The sequence below is a fragment of the Diadema antillarum genome, unplaced genomic scaffold (genome assembly GCF_040938485.1).
Source record: "Diadema antillarum isolate AM-2024a unplaced genomic scaffold, OU_Dant_1.0 scf00000045, whole genome shotgun sequence".
NCBI lineage: Eukaryota > Metazoa > Echinodermata > Echinoidea > Diadematoida > Diadematidae > Diadema > Diadema antillarum.
This window is the reverse complement of record NW_027270934.1, coordinates 4,289,554-4,301,790: the sequence shown is the minus strand read 5'-3', so window position 1 is coordinate 4,301,790 and position 12,237 is coordinate 4,289,554. Positions and strand designations below refer to the sequence as shown.

Here is a 12,237-nt window from a genome sequence, read left to right as displayed (position 1 = left end):
AATTCTTTATATTTAGTAATACAAACCTTGAACCATTTAACAACAACAAAATACATGCAGCATGTAATTACGCACTTGGTAGCATCGCTCTAAGGTCATGAAAATTTATGGTGTAATCATGCTATTTTTTAGCTCTAGTATTAGAGTCTAGTATGGGATATTTCATAGTATTATGGCATGAAAGAAAGGAAGGTATTAGTGGAAAATGGCAGTAGGATGTAGCACTCAAACGTAATCTATCCAAGTTTAGAAAATGGTGGGTGGGTAAATCACATGTGGGAAACCATCTGCTGAGGTGTCTCACATGCATGATACTGTCACATATGGTCCCTGCTATTACATTACATGGTCCTCAGTGTCAGATATCTGCCGACAGACCTGGATCAGTTGACAATGCTTCTAGGAAAAAGTCAAAGTTTCTCACAATGTCAAATCTGCAAGAATTGAAATGTCATGTGTCTATTGGTGGCAGAATTTCCTGTGCTTTTGTGCGATTGCAAGTTACTTTTACACTATGAATTGGCCCTTAAAGAGGTATTTCACAAAATATCTTTTTGCCTGGTTACTTTCTAGGGAACCGTAATGGGTCATCACAAAAGATGATACATTTTTGCCTGAGATTCTTTTGACATAATGTAAGATACGTGCCATTAGGCAAAGCAGATCAGATATTTCACCGTGAATACCTATTCATAGTTCATATTCTGTTTGTAATTCAGTAGGCAATAGTAGTCAGGGGTAATGCTATAAACCATGGGCTGGGTCCTAATTCCCCGGAGTGCCTTTGATAGAATTTCAAAGGGTGATTCACATGAAATGCTTAAATTTTGTGGGGAAAGTTACCAAGCACAATATAACTTGACGTGGAAACTGCTTTGGAAAGTATCCATCATATTGATTATCGCTTTTCCATCAGCTATACCCACCTTTTTCTTTCGAACGTAGACTGCACAATTGTGGTGATCTTTTAGATGGCCCTGGCAAAATCTATTGTATATGGTTGCAAGGTTCTACAATTTAGTGCTGGAACACCCTTCATCCTTTTGCAGTCTGACAAGCAAAATGCAATAATCCAGGATTGAAGATGAAAAGTATATTTCTGGCCAGAGTGTCAGGTATATAGGGAAATCCTTCTTCTTCTAAGCACAACTGACAATGATTGATTTGGAGGGAGAAAAAAAAATAATCACATTTTCTAACTTTTGCGGAACTTACCACATTCTAAAGTGTAAAATTTTGCACACAAACATGATTTTTACTGATCTCTTTAATTTGTGAAGTATGGATGCAATTCCAAGAAGCAAAACATTTTTCCCAGTTATATCAGTGGTGCATATAGGCAATATGAGCCAGTTGCAGGTCATCTTGTTTTGTTCTTGTAAGAGTTGGTTTCAAGTTTATGGTTTAGGCAAAGAGATTTTTCTCCTCCCCACCACTAGAGGGCGGACTCTACAATGGAGTCAGTGATTTCATGGGGGCCGCCATTGTTCCACTTAAAAATGGCGGACTTTGCGTACTAAGTATACATTTCTACAGCGCGTATTACGCGAACTTCTGAACTTTTACGCGAGTACGCACTTGATTTTGGCTGCTCCTCGGTTGCTCGTTTGCTAGCGTGTTAGCACGAGGGGTGAGCCTACCGCTTCGTTGCCATCCAGTGCTCCTTGCGCTCACACAACAATAGTACAGGGTGTATGAAGACTCCGCACTCTAGCAGTCACTGCGGAAAATCTCTTTGGGTTTAGGGCAGCTGGGGTGTGAGGCTTTTCAGTGACAGTTATTAATTAAAAAAAATACATGTCTTGTGTCATCAATATTGTGTTTGTTACTTTGAACAGGGAAACTTTTTATGTTGGGGAAATTTCTATGCATTTCATGTCCTATGATACAAGTGATAAATTAAAAATGGATGCATAATTTATTTTGGGGGGTTTGGTATTTTTTTAAGAATTTATAAATCTACAATGTGTTATATATAACAAGTAAGCAAAATCAAAAGGAGATTTGTTTGGTATATAATTTTGTTTGTTTTCATTTAAACATATTGTTTGTTTTCTTTCAAACATATTCTTAAAGGCAAAAAACACTAAATCAATATATAAAAGTCAAATGGTGGTAGAAGCTTTATTTCATTTGATATATGACAAGAAAACAAGTGGGTTGTATTAAAAGTTTTATCGATTTCATGAAGCATTGAGGTTTAATAGTCAGAATTGTACCTGCAAATTAGATGAGGTAATGGAATTATCACTCACTAGTTTCCAATTGACCTATAGAAATTGTTATCAAATAATTTCTTTCTTTTTTTTAAGAATGAACCCCAATTATAGCATATAACCATGTCCTTCACATCAATTGATTATAGGGTTTTAATGACTTAACATTGACGACTTTTAGCAAAGAATATTGAAGCTGTTTGATTATTCATAAGTAATGATTATATCTTTCTTTCTTTCTTTCTTTCTTTCTTTCTTTTTTGCACAAACTCATTTGAGCTTTGAGGTATCACAGTCACTAATGGGCACATAGGTGGACCCAATATCATTGCTTCATGAAAACAAATGAAAGTATTTTTTGATAACTTCATCACTTGAAGTCTGAATTAAATGAAATGGCCAGAGTACTGGTTGTTTGATTTTATTCTTTTCATTTTAAGTCGATGTTGACGTGAAATGGACTTTCACTCAAAATGCACTTCTACACAGCATGTCTCTCCATATTTACAGGATCCCGTTTATTGTGATCATTTTATGAACTAAAGGGCATGAATGCTGTGAGTTTGGAATGATGATAAGTCTCTTGATAGTCCTCATGTGGTTCTGCAAAGTATTGCAGTAGCAGCCACGACTAGATAAAGGATTACCTTGCACGTATTCATGTGACAGCTGTAGCCTTGAAGAGGATTAGATGATGCACTGAGTCTGTGTATGGGGTGTTCTCTGATACCGGGTATTCATTTTGCCATTTCAAATAGCGCTTTTTCTATTACTGCAAGTTCTGCTATTCATCAGTCATAGAATTGAATATAAATCCTCTTTACCTAGACATGTATGAAGGCAGGATGCCTTTCACATCTGCACAGCTTATAAGGGTATTATTCAAGTCTAAACTACGTATCCCTAGGTATGGCCAGATGTATGATACTGAGAAGTGAAGACCCATGTTCAATGTTCTTTGCACGTAGATACTTATTGGCCTTCTTAGTAAGTTTGTCTAGTGAACTAGTATACAAGTAATACACATCAGTAAGGGCATTACTGTAAACGTGGAAATTTTCGCGGTACATTAATTTTCGCGGATTTCGCGCTACGTTCAGCTAGCGCGAATTCAAAAACGCGCGAATATATCTTCGCAATTTTCTACGCACATTTTGAACAGCCTGAATTGTGTGCGCTTCGTCGATGATACTGCTACGTAGTACAGACATGTTTACGCATATAGCAGTATCATCGCACGCACCGCACGCACCGAGCCCACGGCCGATTTGTGTGCTACATCCCCGCGACTACAGTATGGAGGTGTATCCTATTACCGAACGATTTTTGTTTTATTGCTCCAAACGGGCAACATTATGCAATAATTCAGCCAAAAATATCCTTATAGATAATTGAAATGCTGATGACTTTAGCTGTAACGAAAATACTTGAAAAATAAACCAACTTCTGGAAAAAATCCGTATTTGAAATAACCCTTCCACAAAAGTTGTCTCTTTTTACCGACGCAAATCGTATTGTATTACCAAACGTGCGCCCTCTGTATGGGGAAAATTGTACATTGTATTTTCGGTCAATGTTTATCAACGCAGGACAACGAACATCAAAATTTTAGGAATTATTACGTAAATTTGAGGTAAATTACGTTTTGTTTTGTTTTTTGCTGCAGTTTAGCAATTTTCGGCACTGGCTTCCCCTGTGAGATAACAGCGCGTAATGCAATGAATGCGTATTCGAGTTGTTGTACGCGCTCCATTGACAAAGTACGCGTTCGGTAATAGGATACCGTTCGGTAATAGTACTAGTACTACAGTACATGTATCGAGTAAAATACATGTACAGTGTACTACGTAGTTGAGCGCTTGTACTCGCACTCGCTTTTCATACGCTGGCATCGCTGGATGAAAACAGCGACTGTATATTAACCCGCTGTGGAGCGCAAATTTAAGAACCCGCGAATATGTTTTCGAGCCGCTCAGCGCGAAAAATTAATCGCGCGAAAATATTGGCGTTTACAGTAGTAAGAATTCCTTGTCATTTTATCAATCCAATTTGATAGCTCTCGCTTTTCTTAAATGGAGAGGATTTCAAATGTATGCATTTTAGATTCAGCGGGAGCCATTTTTACAAGTAATTGAAACAGTAAAATCTTACTCGGTCACCATTACAACATGAAAATGGTAATGACTGGTCATTATACTCTACTCATGACCAGTCATAAGCTAAATTATGTGTTAGGCAAAATAAATGCCTGATCACATATATGCTGTTTATGAATCATTTGATTGGGATCTGCTTCATCAATTTGTAAGTCAACATATCTTGCTTGGATGTGTAGTTTGAATTAAGAGCTTCCTGTGGAAAGAGTCTACAGGTGCTAAAAGAACATTACACAACATAATGCAAAAGTGCTGCTGTTTTCTGTCTCTGAATTTTCTCTCTTTCTACATAACTGTGCTCAAGCTACCATGGGTGCCAGGCCACGGCAGAAAAGAAATGTCCAATTTTATTTTCATAATGCTTCATATATCTACAAATCAGGATGTAATAGGGCCCACAGTTTTCAGGGCCAGTGCATGAATGTCAAGGGCAGTGAATGACTCTAGTGTGTAGAGATGGTACAGATTGATACGGCCTTCAAAACCTCATTGGCATCCGTGTTCAGGTGCTCTGCTTCCACAACACTCAACAAATGTAATCACTTACAGAGGGCTGGATGATGATATCACTATCAATTATTTACTCAGCACGATTCATTGCCTCATTATTGGCAGGTGCTCTGCATCGATTGCTAGCAACAGAGGGATGCGGGAGATTGAAGTATCTGAAATATTTTTTTTTCTTCATTTTAAATTGATCACTGAGCTATTAGGAGGGTTTTGAGGCTTTATGATGACATGGGGCGGGACTGATGGGAGGGAGGGGGAGGTGGGGTGGCAAGAAAGTAGTACGACTACAGGAGTAGATGAGAGGAAGAAGGAAGAGAATGAGCAGCAGTAGCAGCAGCCATTTCATTCTCTCTCCCCCCCCCCCCCCAAAAAAAAAAAAAAAAAGAATGAAAAAAAAAATTATCCTAAAGGCAGATGAGAAGCCCTTAAAGGACAAGTTCATTTTCATATACATATATATAGATTGAGATAATGCAGCAATATTAGCAGAACATATCAGGGAACATTTGAGGAATATCGGACAATCCGTTAAAAAGCTATGAATTTTTGAAGCTTCTGTGCCACCGTCGCTGGATGAGAAGACTACTATAGTTTGTGATGTCACATGCGTTCAACGATATAAAGAAAATATGAAGCAAATTCAACATATTTTCACTTTTTTGCATAATAAAAGAGCACTCGACTTGCCTCTTTCAGAAGGCGGGGGAATAATATTACCCTTGACATACGCCAGTAACAAGTCGAGAGCATGGGTACTTTTTTCAAAAAACGACATTTTGTGGAATTCTCTATACATTTTGCTTTTATTGTTCTATGCATGTGACATCATACGCTGTACTAGTAGTCTTCTCATCCAGCAGTGTCTGTGCAGAAACTTTAGGAAATCATAATTTTTGAACGGATTGTCCGATTTTCATCGAACTTTTACTGATGTGTTCCACTGATAGTTCTGCATTTTCTCAATCCACATGTTCATGAAGATAAACTTGTCCTTTAATATCAGTTTAGCGTGAGGAGTATTGGGTGTTATATATGAGTGAAATTAGAATCTCTTGCCTCTTGAGTAACACATGTATTAGATAGACGTCCATCCATTTTGATGGGAAAGAGAAGAGCAAGAGTCAGTCGCTGTTTTACAACTTATGACAATCATGATTCAGCAATATTCTCCATGTTTGCTCGAACCCCTACCCACTTCCTTTGAATTGGCTTTCTCCTGCAAATACGCAACTGGAATATCTTACTTCATTCAGTGTTATCTATAGGAATGAAATGTTTACCTTTGATAAAATGCCTGCCTTTATATGTTGTATGTGTCTGTGTAGATACGATATGAAAGTAGCAGAGAATAAGAGAAGAGGGAATGATATGAACTGCGTCGTATGAAATTATACCCTACGAAAAAGTGGCACGGTCTTGTATCAGTTGGAAAATTACATGGTGATAACGCTGCACCATGTTTAGAATTGAACTTTTCTAGCTGCTTCCCAGCCAACCGCGTTCTGGTACTGAATAATGGAGTGTTGCACGCAATCACGATGAGTCCAAAAATAGAACTGAGGAAGTTTTGTTTCGGAGTAGACTTTGCTGGGACAAGGGGAAACATACATGTAATTGATGTTCAGGGAATTGTTTTATGGGGAATTGTTGGACGTGCCTAGCCTGGATGTCCATGTTGCATGATTTATCACCACCTTAATTGATGTACAGGCACTAGTGACTGATCCACCGAAAGGTTATTGCATGGTCCTTTGTTGCTGCCGGTTGTAAATCTGCATGAATAATGGCCGCTGCACTCTTGGAAATTACTTTTTGGTCTGACGTGGTGATAAAATTTAGTCTGTGGTGACCACAAGGATGAGACTCAGCTGTAGAAATCACATTTTTTTCTTGTTTTGTGTTATATTGTCTGATCAAATCCTCCTATTTTTCTGAATTTACATACCCCTGTGATACTCAGTATTGGTGAATGGACAGATTTTTATTGGATTTTTTTTTTTCCTCTTTGAATTTGAGCTGCCATGTTCATTTATTGATTAAGATATTCTCAGAATGTGATAAACGTTGAATATGTTCTTCATCATTGCTTTGCTCTGCTCTGTTAACATTTTATAGAATGTTGAAAGTCAAAATCAAGATCAGGCAACATTTAAATGTCCTAGTAAGTAGAATCCCTTATTTAGGGTATTGTTTGAGTATTAAAGTTTAATAACTGAATGTATTATAGACCTAAGGATATAACTATGTCTCCATAAAATTACAAATCTCATATTGCAAGCACTGTCATGATAAAACCGATAGCTGAGAAGACTGTAGATACAGTGTTGAGCAGAAATTATGTCACTGAGCAGTCAGTACTAAGTCTGCCTTTTTCTCTTTTTTTTTGTCATTGACATTGTGGATAAGAACAAACTATGTAAGACTTCCCTTTCCAGTCATTTGTGGACATGGTGTGGTTATTATTCCTGGTGAAACCATTGCTACAGGTGTGATGCAAGATAGTCAAATCAGGCCATGAAAAGACAAATAATTATCTCATTCTCAAGTCACCTGCCAGTCTCATCTGCTACCTTTCTCTCTATCTCTCTACATTTTCCTTTTTTTTTCTTCTTTGATCTCTTTCTCTCTCTTTTCCTTTCCTCCCAGACCTTCTCTGCATGCTGATTGCACTTCGACACACTGATTGCAATTAAAGCAGACATAGACCATTGTATACAAGTAGATGTCCAGTTTCTGACCACGTGCTGACCTTTTGAACTCTTCTTCCTCCTCAGCCCGTCCTCCTGGACAGCAGCAGCATCCTGCCGGACCGCATCCTCCTCATGGACACGTTCTTCCAGCTGCTCATCTATCATGGCAAGGTGGGAGAAAGCAGCAGTGGACTGATGCTTTTTACAGACATCAGATTGGGATGGGTGGGGAAGGCGGGGCAGGAAAAGGGGAAGGTTTGGCCTTCAAGAATGGCAACTACAGTGGACTCCCATTATAGTGAAGTCCTGGGGACCAGCAGTTTTATTTCGTTATATTGAAATTTCGTTGTAACTGAACAAATAAACAGTGAAAAACAAAGAGCAGGTAATGTTGCGGCCTGAATATTTACTTTGTTGTGACAGTGTTCGTTATAACGGGAGTGCACTGTATAAACTTAAGAATCTCCATGATCTCTGTATTATGTGAACTTCTTCTTGGAATTCTTTGGGATGCATTTTTGTAAATAAGATGCTGGGAAATAATGATGGTGCTGTACTCTTGGATTATCAAAGGGATCCATGTCATCACTGTTTGGAAAACGTAGAACAATACAAGGAAATAAACTATGACATTCTTGTGATACCACTGATACAAAGATGACTGTGAAAGATATCTGTATTTGATTAATTTGTTCTTGCTGTGGTATACCTTCATATGTAACTTCAAGTCTTGATTACAGGTATGAAAAGTTTGTACCATAGTGATTAAAATCTTTAACCCCCTTTAAAGCCCAAATAGTGTCAGCATTTTGCAAAAATACATTGATAATTGGTCAATGGCTGAAATCTAAAACTTGATTAGATTGTAATAATATTCATTGTTTCACTTTACTCTCTCTTTTGGACAAGAGTAGGAAATAAAAGTGTGAGAATGCAAATTGATTTTACTAAGTGACTCCATTCTCCCTTGAAATAGACGATTGCCTCCTGGTACAAGCAGGGCTACCATGAACAAGCAGGCCATGAGAACTTCAAGCAGCTGCTAGAGGCTCCTGAGGCAGATGGCCAAGAGATCCTCCAGAATCGCTTCCCCATGCCCAGGTACATCGTCTGCGAGGAGGGCAAGAGTCAGGTCAGTCATCGTTTCTTTACTTTCATTTTTTTTTTAATTGCTATTTGTTTTTCGTAGCAGCATCAAATTTATAGTTGAATTTGAGAGCCACTACACTTTGTATTTAAAGTTCCATGAAGTTAGATCGATCAGTTTAGGTGCAGGGTTAGTCTTGAGCTGTGAATTGTCTTGAAAGGGATGATACAGTATTGGTTGAGACGAGGATTCAGCTTTTGCTAAATTTTGTGAGATGCTTAAAAACGACTTTATGAAATGTGAAAGAGCAAACATATTATGAAGAAGTCGAATTTTATTTGATAAAAATCTGTTTTTAAATGACTGAGATATCCATAACAGAGTGAGACAAAGCAATCCTAATAAATGGTGGGTCCCACCTTTAATTAAGATCACTCCGTTTGGAATATCTCAGTCCTTTCAAAACCAATTTTCATCAAATAAACTTTGAATTGCTCTTAGAATTATTATATGTTTTTTTTTTTCATATTTCGTAAGAGGTTTCTCATTTTCTCAACAACGAAAAAATCATAAAGTACTTAAAAACCTTCAGTCCCATCTCATCTGAAACTGTACCATCACTTTAACGTTTTGGCTGTGCACAAAATATTAAAGTCAATGTAACAGGCAGAGACTGCTTCTTGTGGACAAAAGGAACAATGTGAAAGAATCTTGTTAATCTATCTCATCATGACTTTGTCACTGTAGCTTTCATCCTCATTATCATCATTGTCATCATCATTTGCATTAGTAACATCACATTATTACAACCAGTAAAACAATATTGTTGCTTTGATAATTGAGTTTAAAGTTCAGCAAATGGTGAGTGTAGAAATGCAGAGGGATTTTTAGAATACATTGTACTTCAGATTTGCATTTTAAGTCCTTGTTTTGTTTCTTGTGCAGGCTCGCTTCCTTCTCAGCAAGGTGAATCCATCACAGACACACAACAACATGTATGGATGGGGTCAGGTAAGGATTTCATTCTCTTTTTGATTTGCTTCACATTACAGAAAAAAAAGGGCCAAAAAAAAATTATGCTAAATAAAGGCAAGACTCAGACTGACTTGTGTACTATTCTTGTCTGAGCGTATTTCTTCTGTAATTCTCTCTCAAAGGAAACAAAAGTATACAAAAAATAAAGTACTACCTCATGTTTGTATTGTCATAGTTAGCTTTTTTCTTTACAAAGCTCCACATTCAAGACATAACAAAAGATCAATCCAAAAAGCTTTACTGATGACATTTCTTGTATGTTCATGCCTATTTATGTTGGGGGAACCATGTAATGATCTTTTTATGCCTCCGCCACGAAGTGGTGCCGGAGGCATTATGTTTTTGGGTCGTCCGTCCGTCCGTCCGTCCGTCCGTCCGTCCGTCCTTCCTTCCGTCCGTCCGTCCGTCCGTCCGTCCTTCCGTCCGTCCGTAATGAATTTTGTGGACAGGGTAACTACCAAAACCTTTTGAAAAGGTCAAAAGGTCAAGGTCAAATGCTTAAAATTTTATAATTTCCCCCATATCTATACAATGCCTGAAGATATTTTCTTGAAACTTAGTGTATACATGTACTACCCAATTAAGATTCTCTGGTGAAAGTTTGGGGTCATGAGGTCAAAAGGTCAAAGGTCAAAAGGTCAAGTAAAATGTTAAAATTTCACTTTTTTCTCTGTATCTTGGAAATTGTTCAAGGTATCTTCATGGAACATAGTGTATATGCATCTACTGACTGGCAGTGGTTATCTAGGGAATTTAGGGTTCATGGGGTCAAAGGTCAGGGGTCAAAGGTCAAGGGCAATACTTCAAAATCTTACTATTTTCCTTATATTTATGCAATGCCAGCAGGATATTTTTTTTTTTTTTAAACTTGATGTATGCATGTCTAACCCAATAGAGATTCTCTGGGATTTTTTTTTTGCCAAGAAGGTCAAAGGTCAAAAGGTCAAAGATCAAGTGAAAGTGCTGAACTTACTTTTTTCTCCATATCTCGGAAGTGGCTCAAGTTATCTTGAAACTTAGTACATGCTGAATTTATGTATGTTCTGCCTGACAGTGCTTCTCTTATAAATCAAAGGCCAGATGAAAATGATAACAAATTACTGTTCAATACAGAAATTGCGCTTTTTCTCCATACCTTGAAAATTACTCAGTGCATAAACTTATGAAATGGTCAAAGTCAAGTAAAAGTTCTTAAATCCCCAAGTACATGCTCTCCTATTCATCCAATTAAACATAGGTCAAGGAAGGTAAACATTCAATACATTTGTGACAAACATGTCATTTTAATATTTTGCCAATTTTGTGAAAATGTAATCACACATTGTCCACATGTACTATAGACCTATTAGGAGAATCATGCATTATGGCGGAGGCATACCAGTCGCCATAGCGACATTTCTAGTTTTTTTTTAAATCTCAAACCATTTTGTCTGTTTTCAAAACTATATAGGATGGTAGTGCCCCAGTGCTGACAGATGACGTTAGTTTACAAGTCTTCATGGACCACCTCAAGAAGCTGGCTGTGTCAACCTCCTCATAGACAAACTTTTTCCCAGCCGGACAGAATGGAGTGTCCAAAATTTGAGTAATCATGGAAGGCACACAGATATTATGCGATGTGTATTTACATGTATATAGATCAAAAAATTAATCAAAGTGAGTTTAATGTGCATCTCCAATGTCAAATGGAGTCCAGTGACTATTACAAGTTTTGAACTCATTTTTTTTAATAGATATATTCCAAATGAGACAGTGTTTTAAAGACATCAGTCTGTGGAGCATAGATAAAGAGAGAATAATGCCAAGTATTTGTAGTAAGTCTGTGTATAGCCCAAGGCATTTAATTTTAGATCCCGCCCTATTTTCTGTGCTCTTTTCTGGAGTGTTTCTCTTTAATGCCATGTTTGCTAGGTCTGCATGTGACTCTCACTTTATGCACAGCTCAATTCACCTAACGTATTGAAATAATAATCATAATCATAATCATATTCATAATAATAATAATGATAACGCATAAAATCTATATAGTGGCATTTTCCATTCTGAGTAAATGCTCAAGGCGCATTACACCGAAGCAAAAAGACTGAATTGAAAGTACCATTAAAAAAAAAAGAAGATGAAGAAGAAGAAGAAGAAGAGCAGGAAGAAGGAGAAGAAGTGAATGTCTGTCTTCAAAATACATGTAGGATTTCAGGATTTCAGAATTTCAGGATGCTGGATGCAGACACAGCTGCGTTCGTTTCAATTTGTCATAGTATTCTCTCCCTTAGATACGGTATTCAAAAATCACTCACCACAGACCAGTCAATAAACAAAATTTGTTGTGACATGCAAGTCACCGTGTCTTCAATATAATAACTCTGGTCTTTGGCATTAGATATGCTCTCAGCAAGTTCATGTCAGAGAAATACTCTTTTTCTCATCAATGTTTTGATTGGCATTGTGGTAAGGTATTGCATGTCACGTCTGGCTCAATGTTAACATTCATATGCTTTCTTTGTATCCTTGACATATCACAAAATCAGTATCAAATTTATCTCTTA

General features: G+C 37.4%; 1 protein-coding gene across 1 annotated transcript in view; it reads left to right on the top strand.

The window, feature by feature from the left end:
- LOC139714820 (protein transport protein Sec23A-like) overlaps nucleotides 1-11,813 on the top strand; it is a 79,734-nt gene extending 67,921 nt beyond the window's left edge. Inside the window, exons 15-18 of the mRNA XM_071626479.1 lie at nucleotides 7,657-7,743; nucleotides 8,549-8,704; nucleotides 9,605-9,670; nucleotides 11,145-11,813. Coding sequence (XP_071482580.1) covers nucleotides 7,657-7,743; nucleotides 8,549-8,704; nucleotides 9,605-9,670; nucleotides 11,145-11,234 — 399 coding nt within the window. The 3' untranslated portion in view covers nucleotides 11,235-11,813. The remainder of the gene's footprint in view (nucleotides 1-7,656; nucleotides 7,744-8,548; nucleotides 8,705-9,604; nucleotides 9,671-11,144) is intronic.
- The last annotated feature ends 424 nt before the right edge of the window (nucleotides 11,814-12,237 follow it).